The 27,701-nt window shown below is 37.0% G+C and overlaps 1 protein-coding gene across 1 annotated transcript; it reads right to left on the bottom strand.

Moving 5' to 3' along the window:
* Positions 1 to 337: 337 nt before the first annotated feature.
* b4galnt3b (beta-1,4-N-acetyl-galactosaminyl transferase 3b) lies at positions 338 to 27,478 on the bottom strand. Its single transcript, XM_028043524.1, has 20 exons — positions 26,948 to 27,478; positions 20,268 to 20,317; positions 20,056 to 20,139; positions 17,275 to 17,370; positions 16,467 to 16,557; positions 16,277 to 16,377; positions 16,120 to 16,187; positions 12,131 to 12,209; positions 11,945 to 12,011; positions 11,643 to 11,780; positions 11,405 to 11,514; positions 9,602 to 9,702; positions 8,659 to 8,726; positions 7,360 to 8,569; positions 6,411 to 6,670; positions 5,273 to 5,426; positions 5,105 to 5,177; positions 4,859 to 5,012; positions 2,827 to 2,953; positions 338 to 2,291 (listed from the first exon to the last, which is right to left on the bottom strand). The coding sequence occupies exons 1-20, from the start codon at positions 27,081 to 27,083 to the stop codon at positions 2,180 to 2,182; spliced, it is 3,279 nt and encodes a 1,092-aa protein (XP_027899325.1). The 5' UTR covers positions 27,084 to 27,478; the 3' UTR covers positions 338 to 2,179.
* Between the last annotated feature and the right edge of the window lie 223 nt (positions 27,479 to 27,701).

The raw sequence follows: 27,701 nt of genomic DNA, 5'->3' as shown, positions 1-27,701 counted from the left end.
AATTCTAACTGAAAATCCTGTTTGGAAACAGGATTTTAGATTTCCTGCCACAGTATATGTTGGCAGGACAACTTTACACACTCCATCAGTTTGATCACAGGGGTCCATCAAGGATGTTTCCTGTGCTTTTTACTGTGTTGAAACATGGCATACCAAATCAAGTACAAACCATGGGAGACAAGTGACTGTGTTAAACTTGGAAATAGAGTGCCCCAATACAAACTTCTAAATCCTGTACGAAAGTGCACGGTAATATTATTCAGCCACAATACTGTATCTTCTTTTTCAAGTTCAAAGTTTACCTTAGTTTTACAAAGTTTATGACAATGACACTGAGGAAACTGAAATTTTATTCTTTATTTATTTTTTTTAAAGTTTTCCCCTGGGATTTGTCAAGGCAGTGTAACACATCCCTGAGAAGAGACAATAGAAGAAAAACAAAATTACAACAAAGACGTCTTTCCGGCATAGAGCAAAAATAACTACATCTAAACTTAGAATTTTTACAACAGTTAGGCATGAGCAGCAACAAAAAGGAAAAGATCCACCTTTGAGGCTAAGATAACATTAAAAACAAAAGATGACAGTATCTTCAGTGTTATAAATAAAGAAAACCAGACAATTTCTGGCATCAGCCTAGAAAAGTCATCTTTACTGGCCTAAATGACAAGCTTAACAGTCTGATGTCCATCAGATTCAAGGCACTGATCGGAGTGGCACAAAGCTCTAGTTAAACTGGAATGTGTAAGAAAAATGAAAATGTAGTTGTAAACTTGATTTTACACATTATACAGGGCTCCCATTTATTTCCCTGTGCCAAAATCCAATATATATATTCTGAAACAAATTGGGGAGTTCTCTCTTTGAATAAATACAAAAGTTTATGAAAAATCTTTTTTCTTTTTCTGCACTCATCAAACTTTAAATGTGGAACCTTATGGATGAATGAATAGATGAATTGACTGACAATTGAAGTTGGTAGGAGAAAACACTGTACAATACAAAGATTTTGCAAGTTTTTCATACTCAATCTTGAAAATACTCAAATTCCAAACTTTTACAGATTGAATAGAAACCCTGTATTATAATAGATATTTTTTTCTGCCCTAGTACCATCTGTGTTTGCAAAAAAAGAGAAAAAAAAATAATTACACAACAGAACAATTAATAAAAAGAACATCAACTATCACCAAGAATATAAATAACCTTAATTCTGCAGATTTTTTTCATGTTTTTCAACAGACTGTCCACACATGCTAAACATAGCCATACATAATAAGCATTAATTAAGGCTCAGAAAAACACATTGGTCCTTCAACTATGTAATCTCTCAGATGTTATCTGAACAATGTCCACATAGTAATCAGAAATCCTTTTACAACCAAGGATCAGATCAATAGGCTGTGATTTATATACAAGTTATTTCTGCACTGCATAAAACAAAACTTCCACATTTCAAGAATGAAATAAAAATAATCCTGGAAATTAAATGCATAAAGAACTTGTCTATGCAAACATCTATCAGTGATTGAAATCTACACAATAAGAAGACACCAAAAAATAGGGCACTTGATAAGCAAACTGAGGTATATGACCGAGGCTGAAAATAAAGCTAAATGTTTAACAAAAATTAAACCAGAAACTGATTTGATAAATATTACATCTGTCATTTATAAAAATAAAGAACAGTTGTATTTAAGATATACGCAAACCAAACATGATTTTCTTTCCGTCCTTTTTACCAGTTCACTTACGTGCAAGGTTGAAAAAAAGGACACTTGTGTGTTCTTGCATACATTCTTGGAGTGTATTTATTTAAGTTCAGTTTCATCTTTGGAACGATTTATTTCCTTGTAGCCTGTGATGCAGATCGACACTTCAGCAGGCAGCACGGTGAACAGCGAGGACTTGTAGTCGGTACCATTCATCATTTGCTACAGCAGTAGTAGTAGTCAAGAGCAAATCCAGTGAATAAACTCTGAGCAGCAGCATCTGGGTAACAATAAGCTCCATTGTCACCACATTCGTCATACAGCCTGAGTGAACGAATTCAGGAACCGATCTAATGTCCCTTTCTTTGACAGTCAGCAGGTTTAACACAGTTGGGGGCAGGAGGCGCGGTCCAGCCTTAAAGTGCTTCGGTTGCCACAGTTGTGCAAATGGCGATGTTGAGGTGGGGTCACGTTTGGCTCGCTGACATCTTCCGGTTCCACATGCCTCGTTTAGAGTGATAGCGGTGGAAAAAGTTCCTCAAGTAGATCCTCTCCACTTCCAGCCCACCTTGGAGGATCCTAAACCAGAGAGCAGCATTGTGGAAAGTTTTAAATTATTATGTAAATAGAAATATTGCAAACCGAGATAAATATTTTTGTTTATTACACACAGCACCTTTTAAAAGAACTCATACGTAAAGCTTTGGTCATTTTCAGAGGTTACAACCACAGTTTCTAGGTATTTTATCTGAACTTTATGTGATATACCAAAAGAAAGAAGTGCATACACATAATGTATAAATATTATTTCTTTTTATCTTCAATTTATCTCCTCTAAAGATAATATATTTACATGGCATCTGTGATAATGTAAGCCATGTTCTTTGTTTGTGGCTAACACAAACTTAGCCAGTACAGATGATTTTGATTCTAGAAAACTTCATCCATCTTCCCATTAAATTTTACCATTCTTGCTTAGCAAAAACACTATCTAGACAAGAAATAAAAAAAGCAAGGACAATGAATAAAACAACATATCAAAGCATACTTGATGCTGTATTTAAAAGGTAATAAATTCCAGCTAAATGGAATCCTCAGAGAGTAACAAACAGACCTGTCGAGGAGCTCCCAGTCTTCTCCTCCCCATCGCTCTCTGAACTCCCTAGTGTTCATTCCTCCAATGGCATCCAGGTCAGATTTATAGATCCCCAGTAAACCAAAACCATTCACTTCCCAGTAACCTGCATGAACAAAAATTACATTCATTAGTGGATAGGTTGTCAGTTTTCCAGAAGACCATTATGTATCCTATATCATTATCTACAATGGCTCATTTAATAATTTTACTCTATGTTTATTTATGCTCTATGCATTTCATGCGGGTCTTACAAGAAAGAAAACACACAGAAACTTTCTTAAGGATTTAATGAAAAGAGGTAATTCACGTGGCCCATTGCAAAACAAAAACAAAAAACATAAAGGATTTTGAAAAGTAGCTGATCTCTGAAGTGCACATTTCTTTCTGAAAATCTAAATCAGTCCTTTAATTCACTCTGACAATATGTAAAGATATAAATTCTGACTTCTACTGTCTAATGATTTATCCTTTAACTAAAAGTGCTGCATTGATGGATGTCATTTTATACCACTCAAAGTATTTGAGTCAAGGAGAAGTGGAAGTTCTAACCTAACCAACTCCAAAACCGCAGCATCTCTAAAGAGGTTTGGTTTCTGTTCATCAAAAACATTAACATGTCTTGTTTTAATGGACTAACCAGGATACAATGAACATTATATTAAGCCATATAGTTATATGAAACACATAAAAGTACATTCTGTTTAAAATTTAGGTTGCTAGTATTAGGTCCTAAAACATAGCTGTTGTTCTTTATTAGTTCTTCTAGTTAGATAAAATCTGTGTTCAGAAGAGAAACAAAGTGTCACACTGTTTAAATATAGCTCAATATATGGCAAAATATAAAATGTGCATAGAAAAAAACCCCCAGTCCATTTATATTGGTTCAAATGTAATTCACAGGATTAGTTGTGATTGATCATGAATTAATAATCTTCTCATTATATTTTAAATGTTTCCACTCAAGCAGAAGTTTCAGCAGTTTGCCTTTCTGACATGTTCACGTGTTTCAAAACGGATTCAATGATCTTTGTGACGCAACTTATTCTTTTCATCAATCCATTAAGGATAATAGTTATTTTCAAACTTTACACAGAAGGGATAAACACTCACTATAGTTACAGATTATGACTATTTTAATTCATGAACAAATACTAAGTCCTGATTACATTGAATTGTTAGATGACAATAAGCGAGCTGAAGATTCTTTCTTCTGTTAGTGGATTCTTTGCTGGATGTCAGAATTTGCAGAATGTTGACTGTTTGTGTTTACTCCAGATGTATACCAAGTGCGGGGCTGCACAGTGGCACTGTTGCCTTGCAGCAAGAAGGTCCTGGGTTCGATTCCCGGCCGGGGTCTTTCTGCATGACGTTTGCATGTTTTCCCTGTGCATGCATGGGTTCTCTCCGGGTACTCCGGCTTCCTCCCACAGTCCAAAAACATAACTGTCAGGTTAATTGGTCTCTCTAAATTCTCCCTAGGTGTGTGTGTGCATAGTTGTTGGTCCTGTATGTCTCTGTGTTGCCCTGCGACAGACTGGCGACCTGTCTAGGGTGAACTCTGCCTCTTGCCCGGAATGTAGCTGGAGATAGGCACTGGCAACCCTCCCGACCCCATTAGGGACAAAGGGTGAACAGAAAATGGATGGATGGATGGATGTATACCAAGTATTATTTTGTGAAAATGAAAAGACGAAACGAGACAGCCGGTGACTGAGATCTTGAACAGCTGCTTTCAAAGTCATTGAAAAACAAAATTTTTTTTTTTTTTTTCCATTTTTTTCTCCGAAGAGTTTTTGCGGCGCTAGTGGCTCGTATTTTTTTGACAGTAGGCAGACAGGAAGGAGGGTGAGAAGAGGGGGGAAGACATGCAGCAAAGGTCGTCGGGACCGCGAGTCGAACCCGCGACGTCCACATCGAGGACTAAGGCCTCCAAACATGGGGCGTGCTAACCCCCTGCGCCACCACAGCGCGCCCCATTGAAAAACAAAATTAACGCATGCGTGTTCACCTCTGGCGTCTGATGGTGTACTGCCACAGTTCAGTCTGAGGACTATGGGAGCAAAAGCCATGTGTCCCTCCACGCAATGCTTCCTGATTGTGTCAACAATTGAAGAAGGGAAATGGATGTGAAGATCACAAAGAAACACGATGCTGTGGTCATCCTGAGAAAGACATATGAGAGGAAACTTACAATCATAATTCTATAAAGACATTTCATGTTGTGCTTCATTTACTGTGTTGTTGCAGTTCTCACGTCTATTAGATCAATTCCTGCTTGCAGACCAGCCGAGCGCTCAAAGTTCCCACTCAGCTTCACATACTGGTATCTGTTAAACCAGTAATGACATAGTACACATGTTACAAAACAGGTTTCACACAAAGAAAGAGAAAGAAAAACTAAAAAACACAGACAAGCACAAACCTGGGGAGTGAGGATTTCTGCAGAATCTGTTCCACGTCCATGTCTGTGCTGCTGTAGTCAGTGATGATCAGGTTAAAATTTGAATCTCCGGTTTTTCTGAACACTTCCTCCATATCTGTAATCAGCTGTTGCACCCACCGGGCTTGGTTTTTTACTGGAAAATCACATTCACAAAAATGATATGATTGTCTCAAGAAAGAAAATACAGCATGTGCACGAAAACCAAACAAAATTACTATCACATAACAATATTTCGGTAAACTAAAAAGGAAAAGAACTCAAACTCTGAATGCATCAATCAACTTAGACTTCTTCAGGTATGTTAAAAGGAAATTCTTGACAATAAAATGCATGCTCATATAATCACTGACAATAGGTGGCAACAAAAACAACGGGCTCTGTAATCCACAATAAATCAGAATTATATTTATTTGTATTTTGAGGTGAAAAAGAGAGTATTTGACTGCAGGTGCTATTTCATTGTACCTTAGAAGTTCTATGTATTTTGATCTCTTTGAAAAGCTAAGTAACTTAAACAAACAAAATTAATGTATGCGTTAATCTTTTTAAATATTTTTTTAATACCAAAAAATCTGTTTTTGTGACAGTTGTTGAGAGAAACAATGCTGACACTATTACCAGTGCTAAATCCTGACTTACCTATGAGGATACCAATGAGATTTTATTTTAGAATAACACTGGTCCACATTGGCATAGAAATGGTCAACCTGATTGCTACCAGGTTGTCACTTTCATCTATTTTTATGTTTTCAGCTAACTTGTACGAAATGTTCTTTTTTTAAGGATATTTGTCAAATTTGGACGTGGAAGTAAATTGCTACAATGAGCTACAGTACAACCCCAATGCCAACCATATAAAGCTAGGCTATAAAATTTATATGTGGCCTTTAATAAAAGATTGTTAAGTTGCACAAAATTCGAGACCAAACTTCAGCTTTAGTAGAGAATAAACAGTGTTACTAAATTTTTCCTTCACAAGATCTTCTTCGCCCAAGTGTTACAATTGGCAATTAATATCCAAAAATATTGTGTTTTTTTTACAAGTAAACACAAAATGAGCTCATATCACTAAAAGCAGCTCACTATTAGTCTTGGAATAAGAGGAAGATGTGCTTACCAGGCACTATGAAATGAACAGTGGCATCGGGATTCCAGCGGAACCCCACCGGGTTGCACAAAACCAGCTGAGGTTGCGAGCGCTGGAAGATAAAGTCCTGGCTGCGCCACGGGTTGTGGCGAATCAGAGTGTAGATGTAATGCGTCAGACGCAGCAGCTGGCCATTGGCATCCTTCAGCTCCAACTCCAAGAGGTAGCGGCTGCCCCTGTATCCGTCCACACGCTTAACAACATTAAGCACGCGAACCAATGTGAATCGCCTGCGTGCACAGTCAAAAGTGATAAATATGTCAATGACAATATGTAGATTAAATAAACTTTGAATAATTCAAAGTAAAAATCTTAAATAATGCAGGAAAATATAAGACAATTGCAGGCTAAATGATCATTTCTCTTTTTAAAAATAAATATATATATTTGGATATTCCAATGAACAATATATGACACGTCTTACTTGAAGAATCATGCCATAAAAATATAATGAAACTCTTACAAACATGTACACCTAACTGACTATGGAAAAGTCAAACTTGTTTTTGCTTGTACATTGTTGTAATCCAACCTTTTTTAATGTCCACTCAATTTTCCACTAATGTGTAAAGACAAAACACTCTGACAAAACACTTCTCTAGCGCTAACCTTTCATGGTGTAGTCTTTTTGTGGAGTGTTTCAGTAAGTCAGGAGCTGTACTGAATTACCGTCAGGGCCATAAATAATTATGGCCTAGTTAATGTAACTAAGGCCATTCATTAGCTGTGAGCCATAATCAACAAAATGGCCGAAAGAAATACTGACATACATCACTTAGTGGGTAATAAATCTTCACAATTTAGGAGTTAAATATACTGTACATCTCAATTGAAGTTGGGCTACAAAAAGTCTTTAGTTTCTTGTTTGAAGTGCTGGCAAGTATGAATTATACATACAAAAAGTCAAACCAATGCTCACCCCTTGTGCTTTTCATTAAGACGATCCATAAAGGCACGAACAACAGCCAGAGCATCACTGGGGTTCAGCAGCAGGTTTCCGGAGACATTGCAGGAAAGGTCGATCCAGTCGGAACGCTGCGACTGCAGGTCCAGGTGGTTAACCTGGAAGGTCTGGTTCCAGTTGACCTGAGTATCAAAAACTGGCGCTGGAGTGAGGTCCTCTTCATCAGGATCTATAGCCATGTCTCCTTGTTGCTCCCACATGGAATCTGAATCTCTATGGGTTGCATTTCTTTTGATCTCAGTTCTGTTGTGATCACCATCTTCTTCCCCTGCATGATCCCACTCTCCCCTCAAGTAAGATTTCTTTTTAAATGTTTTTCCTCGAGTACTCATTTTATCGCTATTGTTGTGATTATCTAGGTCTTGTTGTAAAGGCTTATTCAGCTCTATCTCCTTTTCCCGGAGAGCTTTTCTGGGATCAGTTTCCGTTTCACTTGATTTTCCGATAAACTGGTTGCCATTTCTGTTTGTAGTAGTGAAATGACTGTTGATATCCGGATGGAGAACCTTTTCTGTCTCTGGAAGCTTCTGCCTGTTGACCGCAGTGGGTTTTTGAGGCATAGCTCCAGGCCTGTCCTCTCTTTCAATTGGAGACTTTTTGAGTTTCTGGATTTGAGTATGGTTTGTTTTTGAATATCTCGGGTTTCGATTCTGCAGAATGGCTAGTTGTTGCTTTGCTTTAATTTCTCCGTTACCAATAAGGGCTGAAGAATTAGTTTGCTTTGGTTTTGCGGTGGCTTTGACTTTCTGTATCTTTGCTGATCTAACCTTTGTTTTTGTTTTCAGTTCTACTTTTTTAATTGAGCCTTCATGTTTAAACTCCGTCCTGTTTTGATGCGGATCTTGTTCGAATACCTTTTTAGGTGTTTTGCCTGCCTCCTTTTGAGGTTGTGGAACAGCACCCTTTTCTTTTCTATTCTGAAAGTCTTTTATGCGTTCTCTTTCATCAGGAGATTTGTCCAGTGTATCATCAATTCCTCTTGTGGCAAAGGAGAAAAGTTTGCGCCGGCGGTTCTGCACATAATCGTCATAATCATCTCCGTAGTCTGGGTAGACATTGTTCTTCATCTGGTCTGCTTTTGTTTCCTTCTCTCTGTGTTTGGCGTTGTAGCCAAAGATGTCCTTCTCCTGCTCATGGACTGACTTTATACTCTGCAAACCAAAATCTGGCATTCACCAAAAGCAAGATCAGAAGTTGATAATAACATTGTCTGATTATGCAAACAAGTTGAAATAAAAAAAATAAATAAAATACCTATGTCTCCATTTCCTTTTTTGTGAGTATCTGGGCGGTCAAATCTCATGTACCTAGAGAAACCATACCTGGTGGAAACAAAGCAATCATCTAAACAGGAATTGGTTGCTTTTGGAGTTGACTGAATGTCATATCATGATACACTATAGATAGACTGAATCCTCAGTTTAAATTTTTTTTTGTAACCACAGAATTTAGCTGTAGAAACATGCACATCCACAGCAGCAGGTGTGTCTCAATACATCAGAAAATTATTAAATGTAGATTCATCACACACAAAGTGCTACATTTCGAGATTATTTCTGTAAATGCTGATTACAGCTGATGAGAAGCCAACTAAAGTTTCTCAGGAATATTATTGGAAAGTTTAGTACACAATGGTGCACAAGTGGCAAGGATAATTACAGCCTTGAGAGGATCATGAACCAGTAAAGGGACATACTGAGGACACAGGTTAGCCACTGTTATAATCCTCGTGTTTAGTTAGTCCTGAACCTATCCACACTGTCAAAAGTAGTAACACCTGGTTTAATGACTAAGGTGTCACTTTGACTTACAAAAGAGTCTATGAATTATTGTCAAGAGGAAGATAAGAGACAACATAATTAACAATGGAGGTAAACTGAAGCTTGTTATAAAATCAACCTGGACTTTGCGATTACAAACTGATCACCTCCATGCAATGCAGTACTGATGCAGCAATTGCCATCAACACAACTAATTAGTATTGAGAGCACATACTGTGTAATACAATGAATTTTGAGTTTTTATTTGAGCTACACCACAATCATCAAAATAAATTCAACATATAAAACTCTGAAGATAATGAATCTTTATAAGTTTACCTTTTTGAATTCACTTATTGAAATAAATAAGATAATTGCTGAGATTCTGATTAACTGAGATGCACCCGTGCCATGATATTTTTATACAAGGGTCTCACATCTTCTTGTAATAGGAGCTCTCTGGGTAGAAGCAGGTGTTTTCTCTCTCCATGTGTGTGAGCCGGGTGTAGTCGTTCGGGTAGATGTAGGACATCTGAACCTATGGAATAAAAAACAGTTACTGCATGAACCCTTGAAGCATATCACGTTTACAATCACAAAGACAGGAACGATGGAGTTCTAACACAGCTAGATAGACAAGATAGAACATGAAGGAAAAACTGTGGATTTTTAGATGCCAATTAGACATCAGAAGGAATGTGAACGAGGCTCGGATTAAGATTAGAAAGTAAAACCCCCAAAATATAGTCAAACTGAGGCAGATATGTTGGGATATTTTAAAATATAGAGTTGAACCAAACATCAAATTAACAGTTTTTAATGCTGAACCAGTCTGATCTTAACTTTAAACGAGTTGTTGAAACCTATGGGAGAAAACATTTACTTGAACCAGTGTGGAGGGTGAAAAAACATTATTCCAATTTTACACACAAAATGCAACATTTTTATTCTGTATTCTTCATTTTAATATGTAAATATTAACTATTAATTTTTTTGGAGAAATTATTAATACCCTTTGGACCTTTTCACAGTTTTTCAATGTCCATACACAAATTCTAATGTATTGTGTTGCAATTTTATGTGAAAGACCAACACAGGGTGTCAGCAAAGTAAGCCTGCTAAAAGGTGAAGATCCAACATGCAACTTTCAAGTTTTTCTCAGCGGGATTCAGCTGCAATTATTGGCTGTTTAAATAAAATATTTTGCAGCAAAAGAAAAAAAAAATCCCCAGTTCAATCTGTGGTGACCTACAAACATCATGCAGTGTCAGAAGGTTTTGTGGGTGATTGCTGCTTCAACAGATACCAGATGGTTGTACTATTTTGCCTCAGCATTATGATTTCTTTTGCTTTTCTGCTTTCTTTTGTCAGCCTCTGACTACTAAAAAGTACATCAACGTCCATTACCTGCGGCCCACTTATTATTGGACTGAGTTGCTTGTCGGTTGTGGCAATTCTACTGCAATAACAATTTGACCAGTCAGTCATCTTCCCGTAGTGCAGTGTGGCAGGAGTTACTGACAGATCCAGCTCAAGAGGTGTGACATGTTCAAGTCCTTTTTTTAACTGTACTCTGTGTGCATTGCTTCATTATTTTCTTCAAAAGCTGTATTTTCCTGAGCCTATTATCCTCTTAGCTCTGACCAGCCACTCTATCAATGTTGAGGAAACGCTTTCCTACAGCATGATGCTACCACCTCCATTTTTCACACAGATTGTGTGATAAGGTTGATGTGTAGTGTTAGTTTCCCCCACCCATACACACGGCATCTGACCATGGCGTGTTTTCTTCCGCTCATGTATGTGGTGTCTCCTGCAGGACTTTGTGGCAAACTTCAAATTGGATTTCTCAGGTCTTTATTTCAACAATCTAGTTGTTCTCGATCTAGACCTCCTGTGTGTCCTTTGGCTACTTCTCTAACTATTTCTTTCTCAGCCTGTCAGTTCAGGGTAGATGGCCATGTCCTGTTAAGCCAGCTTTGTGCCATTATCTCCCTTTTCAGTTAATGTCTTGAGCAGTGAATCTATACCAAGATTAAATTACATTCTCTTTAGAGATAAAAGTAGGCGCATCTTTCCTTCTGCTTCACAACTCAATCACATAAAAGCCCAATAAAATAAATTAAACTTGTACTTGTAACATAAAAAAGAAAACATGTTTAAAGGGCACCAATACGTTGGGAAGGTACTACAGGCAGTGTAAGCTAAACACAACTTCTACAAACTTCATGAAAACATACAAACTGCAGTCCTTGGTAACGAAGCAGAGGGAAGTCTTTGATCGTGTAGGTGGGGTTATATGTGCAGTCAGGAAGAATGCCTTGTAGATACTTGCTGTTTATCAGATGGACTGCAAAACAAACAACATGCAGATTTGCATCAGGATTATCTTTTGCTTTGATGGTATGAGGAAATAACTTGCTCAACACTTGCATCCGGGGTTGACAGGAAATGGAGCCATTTAGAGATGTCTCTCACCTTGGTAGAGTGTGTCTCTCGGGTCTTCCCTCAGCATGTCTACTGCAGCACTACTGCGCTGCTTTGAGGAGGTGTGCTCATGACTCGCAACTGTCTGTGGTATGTGGGTGACATAGTTCATCCTCAAGTCAGACTCATCTGCAGGACAAAAAGTTCGAATGAGAGAAGTGGGTCACATTTCCTATGACTTGCAGTTTTCAGCCACTATGCAAAGCTGAAGTATATGGTGTCATTTTTCAACCACGCTCATGATGCACACATGGAATGGACTTTTCATGCATCTACCATCTTGAGGCACTCACCAACATAAAGGGAGATGTGTTTCGACTCAATAACCGTAAATCTGAAGTTGTGGTCCAATAGCTGCCACTTAAAGACAACAAAAAACAAAAAAAAAAAACATTACTTTCTACTTTGATACAAACGTAAAATAGGCTGTTGATTCTTGGAAAATACAGAATCACTTGATCTGAGTGTGGTACACTTACAGCCACCTCCACATGGTCAGTCCCTCTGTCATTTTGCTTGTGAATAACTTCAAAAAAGTATCTCTTTTGAGCTGAAAGCCTGTAAGACAGTCAGGATTCCTCTTTGGATTTTTGCATTAAAAATCATAAAAGCATAAACTGTCTGGAGAGATAATCCATCTTAACACCTGAACTGCAAGATCCATTTTCTACTAAAATGCGACCGCAGTTTTACGATCAGATTAAAATCTATCGCTCCATTTCTGTGATGACTTCTTGGAGCTGACTTAACAGGTGTCATATTTTCTGCATGAATCAAACGAATCATCTAAAGTGATAATTTAAGACCAGTTTATTCACCATATATATATTTTTTATTTTAAGCTTTTTTTATTCTTGAAGCTAACTGCAACATGCGTACATTATATTTTACAATCACAAGGAAAGATAAGTACCTCATGACTCATTAGCTCGTAGAACCATCTTTCGCAGAATTAGCTTGAAGTAGTTTCTGTATGACTATGAGTCTCTCTCATTATTGTGGAGAAGTTCTGGCTCACACTGCTTCAGTTCTTTTGTTTCTTGCACAGTTCTCTTCATGTGGCATCACAGTTTTTTAATCATGCTGAGGTCTTGACTTTGACTGGGCCACTGTATCCACTTGATTATTTTTGCCATCCTATTTTGGTATCATTGTGCTGCTGCATGACCCACTTTGGCCAAACTTCAGTTGTCGAACAGAAAGCCTCACATTTGACTAATACTGTGGCATTCAGAGGTCTGACTGCAAACAGTGCAGGTTCTGCGGCTTGAGAAAGAAATCTGAATCCTTATCCCTCTTCTACCATGCTTGACAGTTGTTATAAGGTGTACAAATAGGTTCAGTATCATTTTGTCAAATAGACTGCATTATTGCCAAATGTCTCCAGATTTTGCAAACCTAAGTCACGAGCCCACACTTTTCTGAAGTATGGAAAAGCCTCTCTTGTCAACCCTACTCAACAAGCCACATCTGCTCAGTCTGTTTCTAACGATTCATTTTAACATGCAAAGTAAAACATGTAAGACCTGAATTGCAGCCTTATGTGTTTCTCTTAAGTTCTATGGCAGTAGGCAAGGCAAGGCAACTTTATTTATATAGCACCTTTCAGCCAAAGACAATTCAAAGTGCTTGTACAAGAAAATTAAAAACAACATTTAAAAAAAATCAAAGAGATAAAAAATAGACAAAATAAACATTAAAATTTTGAATATAGTGAATGAATGGAGTTCCAAAAAATTTAAGAATAGTCAACGTCAAATAAGAAGGTTTTTAACCTTGTTTTAAATAAACTCAAGGTAGGGGCAGTCTTACAATGAGCAGGAAGCTTATTCCAGTAGTATGACAATACTTAGCCATATCAAGTATGCTTATTTTACTCCCATCCCCATGACTGTTTGCAACTTTTTTTGTAATACTGCCCAGTGCATTAATATAAAAAGGCTTATTGGTTGATAGAAATTTGACTTTAAACCTATACGTTAGCAAATGCACCTCAGAAAACCAAGGAATGTTTAAAAGTTTCAATCACTCTTATTTTGTAATGCCAAAAAGTGCTGCTTCCAGCTTAGAAGCATTTTAATGTAGGATATATTTCCAGGAATCTATCAAATTAAATTTGAGCTGTAGATTATTTTGAAGATAATTACATTAATTTCATTCAAAAGGCAAATATTCCCTTTTCCTCACCGGTTTAGTTCATGCATTACTGAAGAACAGTAATTTACAATAATCTAAACTATGAAGTACGTAAGTTTCATTTTGAAAGTTCACCCTTTCAAGATGGCCTTAGTTTCTCTAATAATGTGGAACTCATGTTTGCAATATGAAGAAATATTGAGGCTTTGCTTTTGAAAAGTATATATGAGTTGTCTTTGAACAGGCAAAACACAATCCCTTGTTCAGTTCAGGTTTAGTTGCTTTAGTAGCGTGGAAACTGCTTTTGAGGCAATCTGCTCAATCAAGTACTGAGGCTTTTATTTTGAAAAGTATATGTAGGTGTTCTTTTGAATGCCTAAGATAATATTCTTTTTCAGGTCTGACAATTCAAGTGGCAATTTGGAACCTTGCAATATCTTCACGTTGAACTACTGAGATTTCTGAAGAGCTTCCTTTAAATTTTATTTTGAAAGCCAACATTATTACTTTTTAAATACCAGCATTAAATCCACTGGTCATGTAAAAACCACATTTGCAAGGGCTTTTAATTTGAAGAGTATTGTTTGTCTTTATTTTGACATCTATTCATCTCTTTCTGACTGCTAGTTTGAGACCATTACATACTTGGATCTTTCTTTAGAAGAGGGTGGCCATTTTCAAGACAACACTGTCTGCTAACTTTACTGTGGAAGTCAAGTATATGCCTTCTGTCAGACACACACAGTAGCTACAATATGGATGGACTGCTTAAAGCTTAAAACAGCACCTGACTCAACTGCAAGTTTTTTGTGCAGTTCAGGTCTAATTATATTTAAACATAAAACATGGTTACAATGAAAAATGCTGCAGATTAAAAATTAAGGCTCTGCTCACATCATGACATCATCATAATTATTCTATTTAAGTTGTACTATGGGAACAATAGTGGATATGAATCATATCTCTGTAACTGAGAAGGGAGACAAACCGTACATTTCTTGAAAAGCAATCCACAAAATCTTAAACTCTATTCTCAAAGCCACCTGAAGCCATTACATTCCTGGTAGGAATATTCTCGACACAGCTGACTTTATTTTTTGTTGTTCTAAATTGTTCTACAACAACATAAAAAATACTTCCTGTCTAACAGTTTTGTGCACTTAGCACTTTGAGAAAATGCACTTAGTAAAAATTTATGGTGCATTACAAATAACATACATTACTACTACTACTTTCGCTACAAAAAGAAAATAATATTATTAGTGTAACTAAAAAGGTTTTGTTTACCACAGGTTTGGAGCACCACCACTCATTTTGAGTTTGGTCGGTTGGTCGGTTGGTGAGTGTGCATGATTGTGCAGTTATAGGTGACTTAGGTTCTCAAAGTTTTTGTGTCAACTCACCAAACTGGTTTAGATGGTGCATTTCCTGCACAGACAAGCTCATATCAGATAAAACTCAAGGGATTACTCTGCCTTGTGTTGAAGTCGATCTAATAGGTCATTTTGACATGAGCTTATAAACTCCAGGCCAAAGGTCACCATAGTCGCACACCTTTCGACAAAAAGCATTTCATATTTCGCAATATTCTCAATTCAACTGTCCAGAACAGAGAGCTTTTAATATTTTGCTTGAATTGGAGAGTGTCTGGCAGTAATTCCTTTCAATTAATTAGAATATATAAATATTTGAATCTTAATTGGAATAATGTCAAAGTGCCCAGTGATGACATTCGCTAAAAATTGCTAGGAATAAATGTAATAATTGTTTGTATTTATATTTTTCATAACGTACAATAAGAGTTTATGTGTTATTGATTTGGGTTTACTGATCAGTAGGGATCGGATGCTGATTCTTATTTTGCTTGAAGTGTCAGGTATTCGATCAATCATATTGGTTTAATCTGATAAACTATTGATTAATTTATTTTCTTACTGATACATTAGAGTCAATTACTGAGTGTTGTGCTGACGGACATCTGCTTACTAGCTGAAATACTGCAAAAAACATAAATTTGATAAAACCTATTAAGTAATTATACCAATACAAAGAGTGTGAATGATGAACTTTACGGAGAGCTTTACATTGCATCAAAATTATTTCATACAGAATAAATTGCTTGAAAATAAGAAAACAAATAGACGAGCAGAATAAAAATAAAATCACAGTGCTGCAAAATAAACTTATGGGATGGAGCTACTGTATGTCAGGTGTGGAAATAAAATCAGTGGAACCAATGAGTCTGAAACGCAAGTGAAAGAAATTAAGTCTTTTTTTTTTTGGATGAGTCATCGTTCAGAGCATAAACAGACACACTGTATTTTTGACGCACCTAACTGGTCTGGAGGTCTGACTGGCATATTTCTCAAACTCCCCCGGGGCCGTCCATTCCGTACCGGTCTGGATAAAAAGATGTGTGCAAACAGATGTGACTGGGATTGCTGTGACAAAAAGAAACTTAAAAACTAGGAGGCCTCAAACATCCATACCTTTCCGACCCACGCCAGCAACTGGACATTAAGCGGGGATTGATCTGTACTGAGCCAAAGCTCAGAGTTGTCATCAGAGCTCACTGCAAACACAAAGTCTCCTGACAGAGGAAGAAAAATGAAGGGCATTGTTAGTATGCCTGAATGGGTTGTAAAAGGAACGAGCAAAATGTTAAAGTAAAGGTTGTACCATCTGTATATGGATGTAAATATCCAAATATCCTGAGTCCATAGTTGGTCCACTGAGGAGAAACAGCAAGTTTCTTGACTCTGGTCCTGGACTAATAAAAGGAATGACAAGAGAACAGTAAATCAGACTTGTTGTTGGCTCAAAGTAGGAAGAGAAGACCAGGATCAGGAGGACTTTGCATGTAGGTGTAGAATGCGCCCCTGATGGAAAACATGAGCATGTTTGCTCTGCTCAGGACTCTCCTCTGTCCCACATAAATATCAAGGAATTGGAGAACTTACTGAAAAAGTGCATAGAAAAGTCTTGGCATCTTTTAAAATGATCCAGAAAAAAATATTTGTTCTATAGTTAAAAAAAAAAAAAAAGATTTTATTTGTACTTCCAAATTTTAGAGTATAGAAATACATTTACACATATAACTTTAAAAGAAAAGAAGAAAATAAATGCATTTTATCTAGCTGTATGTTTATGGGGCATAAAGCTAAAAAAGCACAATGAGTTACATAATAAAATATAAGGGAACAAAAAAAATGTTCTGTAGTTTAACTCTGGTCTGAAAAAAGGAAAAACACTGTTTAAAGTACTGTCTGAGGTATTAATAGTTTTAGAAGGCACCTGAGCAGTAACTGAATTTTTGTTTAGTGCTGCGCATGTTTGAGGACAGAGACAAGGTAACAGGAAATGTTGCTCATGTGTTTATTGGAAACACATATTCACGTCTAAAAGGAGAAACACGTTTGGGAAGTTTTACTGGTATTGTCAAGTGTCAAATTACTGACTGAGATTAAGCGATAACAGCTCGACTCACATGTGGATACAGGGGGTAGTGTAGGTTCTTGCGCAGGTCTGCGGTAGAGGTGCCGCACCAATCCTCAAACACATGCAGATTGGCCTGTCCCTTAAACTGCAGGGCGAAAGGAGAGAGCGGGGGCAGTGATATAAACAGAGCATTGTGTTTGCAGGAGCCGGACAGGCCACCATCTGGCCACAGCGTTTAAACTAAAACCAACAAGTACGCACTTCCTCAGATGGGGCTCGACAGCACAATGGCAGTGGATCTCAACACACCCTTTTCTGTATATAAACATGTGTTATTCAATGGGTAAGCCAAACCAAATTATTAGTAACAAGATGTGAGTAATCTATTATTATATGTGGGAAATCTATTTCAGTAAATAAATATTACATTGAACAAGACTTCGTCTTGCAAAGTCGGGTAATATAATAGAAAGCAAAAGGAAGCATTTAGAAAAATTATTTTCTAAATTTTAATTCAAAGTGAGTACAAAGTAAAATACTATATGCCCACAATGGAGCTGCTGGTTGCCAGTCAAGGCCCAAATGTCCTGTAAACATACACCTCTGTGACATCTGCCGAAGGGTCCGTGTTATCTGATCCGTGTGTGTGCCGATCACAGAACAGGAACAGGACACCAGGACTGAGGGCCAAATCAGTGTGTGGTTAATCCGGTTTCATTAGTGGTCAAGATGAGCGGTTTGCTGAATCCACTACATTCGGAAAAAGGTTGGCATGAGGTTCAGGATTCAAACTCAGCAATATTATTGATGCAGATTGTTTTTGGTTACATATTTTAAGTGTCAAAGGAACTATTCACTCAGTGTCTAAGGAGTTTATTCATTGACAGATGTTCAGCATTAAAGTTTGCCAGCTATAACTTTGTTAAAGCCATACTTTTAATCAGTAACCTGTAAACTCTACTGTTCTGGTCTCACGACAGGCTCTGCTACATTGACTCCTATCAAACTTCCTGTTTTATGGAACTTTTTAACATGCAGGGTTTGCAATAATGGCCTACCGTAAACAGACTAATTTGCTCTGATTCATTGCAAGGCATGTTTAGAGATGACGTAAAATACAGGCAAAAATCAGATAATGTATATACTGGGTAATATGTGCACTATTGTTGAGACAGCTGTGATGAAGTGGAGATTTGTTCAGGGTTAGGCTCTACTGTGAGCTTCATTAAGATAAAAGCTTGTAAAATGCATACTGCATTAGTTTTGGGGTGTATTTAATTTTCCACAAACGTTCCTATTTTTAATTAATATGAATCTTTTTTTAATAAAAACAAAAATGGTTGAATCTGTGCTGTGTGAGTTCAAGCTTGAATTGAACGGCAATCAGTTTAGAACCTGGTACCGCCCAGGTCATACATCTGTTAAAACTCTATATTTAAGTCCTATAGAATTGTTTTGTTGAAAACATTGATATGATCATTATTTTGTGCATTGTGTAGCTCTAATTATAACATATTTTAATTTACAGAAATACAAATGACTTTAAGAAAAGTCAAAATGTTGTTGAAAACTCAGATCCGAAAAGGAAATTATCAAATGTTCTGAAGTCTATTTAAATAGTTTACCCACAACAATTACAAATACAATGTTATTGAAGAGGGTTTTCCTCTGCTAAAACATTAATTCAAGCAGCTTTAATCTATAACTTATCATCCCTTTAAGTCCATATTTAGTGTGAATACATTCACACTGTTGATCTTTCTAAATACATATCCTGCTTAAGGAGCTATTAAAGCACAAACAAAGGTTCTCCTGTTGATACATTTTATAGCACCAGCGATTTACAACCTAGGGAAAGGTTCCTTTGTTGTCATTGCATTTAAGCACCAAAGGAACTGGAAACAGTGAATACTTCAGACTCGTACAGTACTTGTCACTTCTGGATTAATCACTTGATGTCAGGATATCAACAGAACAAACGGCACCAAAGTGGAAATACAGCTGAATGCAAAAAAAACACACCTTTCCATACAAATCTGACAATGTCTAATATATTTATATATACTTTGCCTTTCAACACCATATTTATAGAAGTTAAAGACTTAAAATTGGAATGATGCTCAAATTCAGATAAAAAATATATATTTTGCTGACTTTTCATACCTAATTGTATGAACACAAGATATTCTCAGCTGGATGGATATATTTTCATTTTTTAACTTTCACTCATTTTTAAAGCCAAAAGTTTTTTGTGAGGGACAAACCCATCCCAAATTCTTCACTGATGTTTAAAACTTGTAACACATATAAAATTAAAAACAACATTTTCTTATTTTTTGCAAATGAAGACATTTTCATTATCACTGAGTCAAACTTTCAAATCTGGCTTTTTGCTAAAAGTGGCCTTTTAGTTTGTGTATCAAAATGAAAGAAAATGGGTTGCAGAGAATAACAGAAATTTGTAGAATACAAGAAGGTTAAAAAAGGACAACCAACCACATGCAAAAACATAGCAAACAGGAACTATTACTATAAACCGTGGTTATGTTGGCAAGTCAGGCCAGAAGACTCTCTTCTGACATGAAACATGAGGTGAAGCAGCTGGCTGAAGCTCAGTCCTGCTTAAAATAGTGGAAATCTGATAAGCATGATAATACAAAGCAGTAGAAGCTCCTGCAGACTGTTGCAGGAACGACCCTGTAAACATGGAAATGCACCGAGCTGGGAGTAAAGTGGGCAAGTCCAGGCAGGTGATTTAGAGTTCAAAAGAGGTGAGCTGGAACTTTGAAGCATGCAAGGAGCCCCCAGACGTTCACACACACACACACACCTCTGGTTTCCATGCTTGTGGAGTGAAGCTGGACCTCCAAGAGTCTGGATCCTCCACCCAGTCTGGTCGACCATCTTCTCTCCCCTAGAAAACACAATGAGCCATATTTAGCTTTAGTTTGCTTTCTCCCATTCCCCTCTTTGCACAAACACACAGTCTTGCATCACCTTTATTTATGCGAGTTCTTCTTTTTTTCTATTCACTCTAGTTACCTTTTGATTTAGCATGGCTCTCCTCCAGTTGCTGCTGTCGGGATCAACACCTGAAGAAAAGTAGGAAAACTTGATTATCAGAAATGCATGTTCAGAAAGACAAAAAACACTGGGACAATCACAAACAGTAAGCTTAATGCTTAAAATAGCTGTTGATTTGCAGTCTGTTTTACACTTTTTACATTCACTTTTTTTGTATTAAGTCTACAATGGAGTCTTAAGCGAGTCTCCCCATGTTCATATTTACAGCTGAGGACATTTCCATGTCAATCATTTCATTCCTAAACTTAGCAAACGTATGTGGTGCTTTTGGCAAGTTCGATGCAAAGAGTTATCCCCACTGACCTCCTCCATGTTTTCTGAAATTATAGTGTCTTTCAAAATAGGCCCTCGCTGTGTGGATTTATATGACTGTGGTAACAGAGAGTGAGCTGAGATTGAAGTCCCCTTGCAGGTCTGTCATTACCACTAGGGTGGAGCTCTCCAAGTTCTTGAAATGTGGAGGCCAATTATGACATCACGGGTAACTCTGGAGTGTTGGTTAAGAAAAAGAAGTATTTTCATGTAGACATATACTGACCTAAATCTGATTTAGGACAGTATATGTCTGACCTAAATCAGACATATGGTGATGTTTTTTCCATAATGACTTTTATAGTTATAGTTTATAGTAAAATGTACTGTAAGTTCCTGTTAAACATTTAGTCAAAGTCAAAAGGCTTTTGATATGCAGTGTTGTATTTATCTCTGTGAAAGGTTTTAGATTCATATTTATGCTGGATACACAAGCTGATGTATTATACAAAACTGGAAGATCTCAAGGTTTAATGTATTTGTGTAATAATGAAAAGTTGACATTATTCATTATGCTAGCTTTAGCCAGTCAGCTAACCTTGTGTTCAAATTCAGGGGTAACATCCTTAATAATTAGGATTACATGTATGAATAAATTTAAAGCTGTCCCCAATTGAATTCAATAGGAATTCAATTCCCATTGAATTTTGTTTCAATGGGAAACAAAGTTCTTACTAACCCTATAAATATAAATAGCATAAGTCATAGTAATTGCATATTGAGAGGGGTTTCTGTTTTTCTATTTTTCCTCCATCCTTTATCAGGGGAGCCAACAAATGTGGTGGTGGGTGCTGTACGTTATTCATAACCAAAATAAGATTATGTGCATAAGCCAGATAATTGAGCTGCTGCTGGCTAAGCAATATTTATGGGAAGGTTTATTTAATCTAATATTTTTGAGGGGAAACAGACTATACCTTTGTTTAAGGTATAGCCACAAGCCTAGTGGAAAATTCTCTGCAAAGTAAAAAAAAAAAAATCAACAACAAAAAACTCCCCAAAAAACTAGAGTGTAGTGAGCTGTGATGAAGGTGTGCACGTTTGCTGGTTAATGATCATACCCACAGCCTCAAAGAATTAACCACAAGAGGCAAATCCCCACTAAGCCTCAAGAATAGAACAAAACAAACTGGTTACAGAAACACACAGCAAAGATGCATGAAAAGCCTTAAAATAAAATTATTATTATTATTATACTGTAATGATGGTAGTATCATCTTAACTCACAAGACGTTTGAAAAAACAAAAAAAACCCATAAGAACATTTAATTACAGTGAGACAGAAATTACTGCTTTTGGAAACTGCCTGTCACAATTAGCAGTACATCAAATGTCTATATAATCAATGTAATGGAGGCTTTTTAAATACATTTTTATTTGTTTAGGTTTATAACTGAGCTGATTAACTATTTCACTATCCATATGTTGCAGAGCAAATGCAATTCAACAAACCTGTATCTGCTCCTCTTTTAACCTACAGAGTGCAGCATTAACATGTGCCACTGGTTTTACATAAATGCCTGTTTCCTGGGGGTATAAATATGATGCAACACACAGATCCTTACTAAATTCCACTCTTCAAAATGAGAAAGATGAGAGAACATGGCATTCATATAGAGATGTGTGTTGTGCTTCATAAGTAAAGAAATTACTAAGTAAAAGTAGCCACTTGACTAAATTAGTGCATATGTAAAACAGAGCAGTTAATTAAAGGAAGTTTAAGATAACTAAGAGACAAATACTTCAAAGAATTTCAAGTTTTCTGTCATACATGTTAAATCTTGTTCAAAGGTTTGACTAACTGCCAGTGAAATTAGCTTACTGGTATTTCAGAATACCTTTAAGGCAGAAAAGCGACATCAATCAAAACATCATGCACAAACAAAGTGGCTTTAAAAATAACCACATATCAGAAACAAAATATGTAATCTGCAGCCAAATATAGTCAATTCACTAAAGGTTAGAAGTGAGAAGATACTGAAGAATAACTTGAAGATGAGATGACAGAGTATGACCGCAACTGATATTCAACTATTTTTTAATTTTTATTTCATTGCCACCTGTTCATTTACTTTTGAACCCTAAAGTTTCCACTGACCTTTACTAAAACCTCTAAATCTGCATCATCAATTTATATTTTTTCACCAGAGATGCTGCTTTTAGTCTTAAACTGTAAGCTATGCAGTTTACACTTTTCCTTCAGTCTGCAGAATATTACAAAATACAGACACTCAATGTCAAAATATTCTCCAAGGAAACTGCAAATACCAAAATGATAGATGACACAGGAGACAGGCTGGTGCAATGTTTTCTTTTTTTTTTTTTACATAACCTTCACAATGACCTTCCCAGTTTATTAAAACATAAATGAAAAAATATAAACTGGAATGCTTACCACACAGAAATCTTCCAACTAGTTTCCTTATCAGGACTTTATTAACTTCAGCAATATTAACTTATCTGTAACAAGAGCCTGTGTGACCCACATGAGGGAAAAATAAACTATTCCTTTAAGAGTCATATCTTAAACCCTGAGCATGTGTGCGATCCCGTAGCAACCTGCGCTGGGAATCTGCATTGGTTTGTTCTCTGGGGTAGAGGTGATGAACATGTGATTGCCCCGCTGCACAGGGAAAACAAAAACAGCAATGCAGCCTCCATTTTCTAATAGGAGAGCTTTAAAGACACTTTCATTTGAATTTTATGACAGATTTATGTAAAGTAATTGCCCTTAGGTTCACTCGTGTATTTTACTTCTGAAAAAGCAGGACTGAAAGCTGTTTGGAGTGTTGCTTAATTTAGTTTCCAAACAAGTTCTGTAATAAAATAAGCTAAGTCTTTTATCTTTTGTCACGCAGTGAAGAGACTCTTTTGCATGGTATGCATGGTAGGTAAGTGACTGTCAGTCAGAATCTATGGCTGAAAAACATATCACAACATAAGTGTTTTTATATCAGCCAATATTGATAATTGATTAGTTTTTTGTTTTAAATAGCTAAAATAATACAAAAATGGTGATGTGACCTTTTCTGTTTTATACTCAATTTCCTCTCAAGCTGCTGTACTGTACTCTTTTTCTCGTTTCACTCCAGGTTGTTTATTTTCAAGTGAAACCTGAAACTGTTACTGCACAAGTTACCCAGCAGGTTATTGCTAACCTACCGCATAGCTAGTTGATAACACCAAACTTGCTTAGGTAGCCATGAGAAGCTCTGCAGCTTTTTTCTGCCTACATCCCCCAGAATGCTAAAAGGTTCTGTAATGGAGTTCAGTAAAATTATTGAACATTTATTGGACACATTTTCTATTGATATTGATCACGTGCCTATCACGATATATATTGATTTATTTCCCAGCACTATTAGAAGTTTACATTCCAAGGTCATTTTTCAGCTTGGAAGCAGTTCCTATGGATTTTTTTAAAGAAATGGCTGTAAATTAAGTGATAATTTGACTTTAAAAATTAGGATTGATGCTTAATTTGATTTTGAAGGTCATGTTGGGGTTCCTGGAATGAAGAAACCTCAAAAGTCAAGCTGAAGTAGTATCATTAGTACTGAAAACCCAGGGACATTGGAAAGAAGTTTATCCTGTCTATAAAACATTTGTAGAGAAAAGAACTATTACATATTACAATGCGTGCCATTTGTCATCATTTGATTGGCGCTATTTAATGTCACCATCTCAATCATTCTAATTCCAAGCGATGGATTATCAGCAGCCAAATGTACCGACAGAGCCAAAAACTGTTAATCTGATTTACTTCAACATTAGAAAAAAAATAAACTTTCTGTAAACATTAGGACCAGCATCAATTTACAATTAAAAGCAGACACTAATTTTAGTTTTATCCTAAGAACAAAAGACTGTCTAACAACAAGGAAATCCTATGACTTAATGAAGAAGTAAAACCAAGTCCGTCTCCACACACAATATGCTCCATTTCAAGCAACATAGTTTCTTGAAAATTATTTATATTCCATCCAAGGTGCCATGGTGCCCTAATAACAATAGACTTATTAATACTACATAACCCTTTTGGCCTGAATCTCAGCCAAGAAGGCAGCTAGGGTCCCTCCAGTGAGGTCAAGGTCCATCCTGAGTTCTCCTTCCAGTGGAATACACCCTTATCCCATGTCTGGGTCCAGCTCCCTGTGGGAAGAAGCTCTTTTCCCATGCTTTCATACATGATCCCATTAGCTTTTACTATTGTTTCTAATATTGACTGGGAGGGGCTTAGTACAAATGCACCCCACACTTTTCAGATTTTTGCTTGTAAGAAAGTAAACCACGTATTCTTAAGAACAACTGTCCAACAACAATGGAACACTTTGACTTAATTAAGAAGGTCACAGTCAATATATATCTCATGGCCAAAGATAATAGTCAGAACTAAAGGAATTTAATCAGTACCTCAGACACTTAGTTGACGTTGTCAATCCCAAACTAGTTGCTATTATTTTAATGCCATTAAAAAAATACCTATAAAATTGACTTGACATATAATTTATTTACTGTGTATTTTAGAAACAATGAAGTGTCTGCTCTGTTTCATCGTAAGGCCAATCTTAACCAAAATATGAGTTTGCATTCTAACTGCCCAATAAGAGAGAAGCAAAGCTTGTAATTGGAAATGTCACTTCAAGGAACAAACGATCAGATGGTTTTGAAGATGGATGGGTAGATAAATGAATGAGTATAAACTGCTATCAAATTGTTAAATTCCAAATGAATCAGACCTCAAACTATAAAGAGGTTTTGTCTAATTTTGATAATTTTACTGATAGCTGCCTGGCCTTCATTTTGAAGCATTAAAGATAAGCACAAACACAGTCAGCATAACAGATGATTCAGCTCGAGCCAAATCACAAGAATTTCCATCACATTTCCCCATCAGAGAATTATGTTTCTGTTGAGGAGCATAATGTATGTGCAACCTGACAAACCCCATTTCAAACGCATTGTTGAAAGCATGAGCATCATGCGTTTCTGTTTCTTTTATTGTGGGGAGACGTCAGATTGAAAACTCTGGCTGATTTCATCTCCATCCAGTCGGCAGCCACAGCCACATCCTCGAGTTAGTTTGCTGAGTGCAACAGCGAGACAGAACGTTTTGACATGAGGTGAAAATAAAGCAGAGAGCACAGGATGTGTGGTTTGAGAGAGACATTCTGAGCTTTGACTGACCTTCTGACCCCACCGTTTGCCTAACCCCTCCTTACTGTCTATAAAAGAATCAAAACACACACATCTTTGCAATACCGATGTTTCATCTGCCTTAGGCTCTGGTTTCCGATGAACATAATGACAGGTTTGAGTTGCTGCAGGCACTATTTGGGTAAAGGAAACTTACTGCATTTGATGTTATGTGGAAACAGATTTTGACATTAATCAGCAAACTCAAAATCTATAAACTTTAATCTTAATAAAACCCTTCAAGATTTCTTTAACTGTGAACATTTGCTTTGTTATTTTTACTTTATTTATTTTTTTTTTTTAATCAATCCTGTCATTCATCGTGTACCGAGAAATATCTGAACCATTTGAGATTTTTCACATATTTTACATAAAAGACCAACACAAATTACTGCCAAGTAGTAAAGTGTAAAGAAAACGATATGTGGTTTTAAACACTATTTTTTTTACAAATGAAAATCTGAAAAGAGTGGCATACATTTGTACTCAGCCCCTCTCAGTCAATAGAAGAAGTACTGTATATTTCAGCTGTAAGTATTGTGGGGTGTATCTCTACTGGCTTTGGTAGGATGGCTCTTTGTTTAGAGACGTTGTACTGGAAGGTGCATCTCCAATCCAACCTTAAGTACGTTATCAGCTATATATACTGTATATATACACACACACATATGTACACATACACGCCTACACATACACACATCTTTCTTTTTTCTATTTCATAACTGTACACTACTTTGTGTTGGTCTATCTATTAAAGATTGTGGTCGTGACATGTTAAAAGTTAGAATTTTCAATGAGTAATTTTCCAAGGCAAAATAACTTACGGTAGCTTCTTGCAATCAGTAAATCTTCCAATTGTATTCTGCAATCATTTAAGCTCCTTCAGAAATAATATGACTCAAGAAGAACTCATTACAAAGTCCAGAGATGCCACAAACAAAGTCCATTGCAGTGGCAATGAGTAAAAATGCACAAATCTAATTTAAGAGATTTCTGCACATTGTTATTTTTCTCTTGCACTCCTTAACATTTTATACTTACTGCACATTCATGCAGGTTACTTTTAGTTTGCAGCAAAGTGGAGAAAAAAAAGAGTTGAAGATACATATACTTGTTGAGTCCCAACTTACCGACATCACTGCTCCAAGCTCTTGCAGCAACCATCTCGTGGTAAACTGCCAAAAGTCCAACCAGGAGAATCGCCGCAAACAGAAAATATTTGCCATTCCGCCGCAGCTTCTTCAGGGGGAAAAACTCCATGATCATGTTGACTGCGGGACGAAATTAGCTCCCGAACAGGTCATCCGTCGGACCCCCCCGCCCCCGCTGTGTTATCAGGGGGAGACCCCAGGACTCAACGCGAGCCCTCCCTCCTGAGAGCGAACCAGACGGCCAGCCAGCCGCCCGCAGCTGCTCCCGGGAGGAGCGCTGCGACTTCAGTGCTCCTGAAAGCCCGAGCGATCCCGGTGCGAGAGTCCACTGGCGGCTCTCATCCAAGAAAAAAACCCATCCTGACCTGTGTCACCCGGTGATCTGGACTGATCTCTCCTAATCATCTAAATATTTCAAAGGGTTTCCTGTAAGTCTTAATCAGGGGAGGGCGTCCCTCTGGCGCGCTGACCTCTGCTCTCTCCACGCATTGAAGCGCACAATGAAACAAACGAGGAGTGAAATCTCACACCAGCTTCATCCACGTCTCAATTTAATCAAGTCAGACACAACGTGACAGGAAGCTGGGCCGGTGCTCCTTCTACATAAAGCATAACGTGTGACAATACCAATAAAATAAAAAATAATATAGGTTCTTGCGCGTTTTATTCTGATAGAGCTGGGATAAAAACTCTTTATTAACCAGTTCATGAACAAAATGAATACATTTCAATG

The sequence above is a fragment of the Xiphophorus couchianus genome, chromosome 2, assembly GCF_001444195.1.
Source record: "Xiphophorus couchianus chromosome 2, X_couchianus-1.0, whole genome shotgun sequence".
Taxonomy (NCBI): Eukaryota; Metazoa; Chordata; class Actinopteri; order Cyprinodontiformes; family Poeciliidae; genus Xiphophorus; species Xiphophorus couchianus.
The sequence above is the reverse complement of the archived record's forward strand: the minus strand, read 5'-3'. Positions and strand labels throughout refer to the sequence as shown.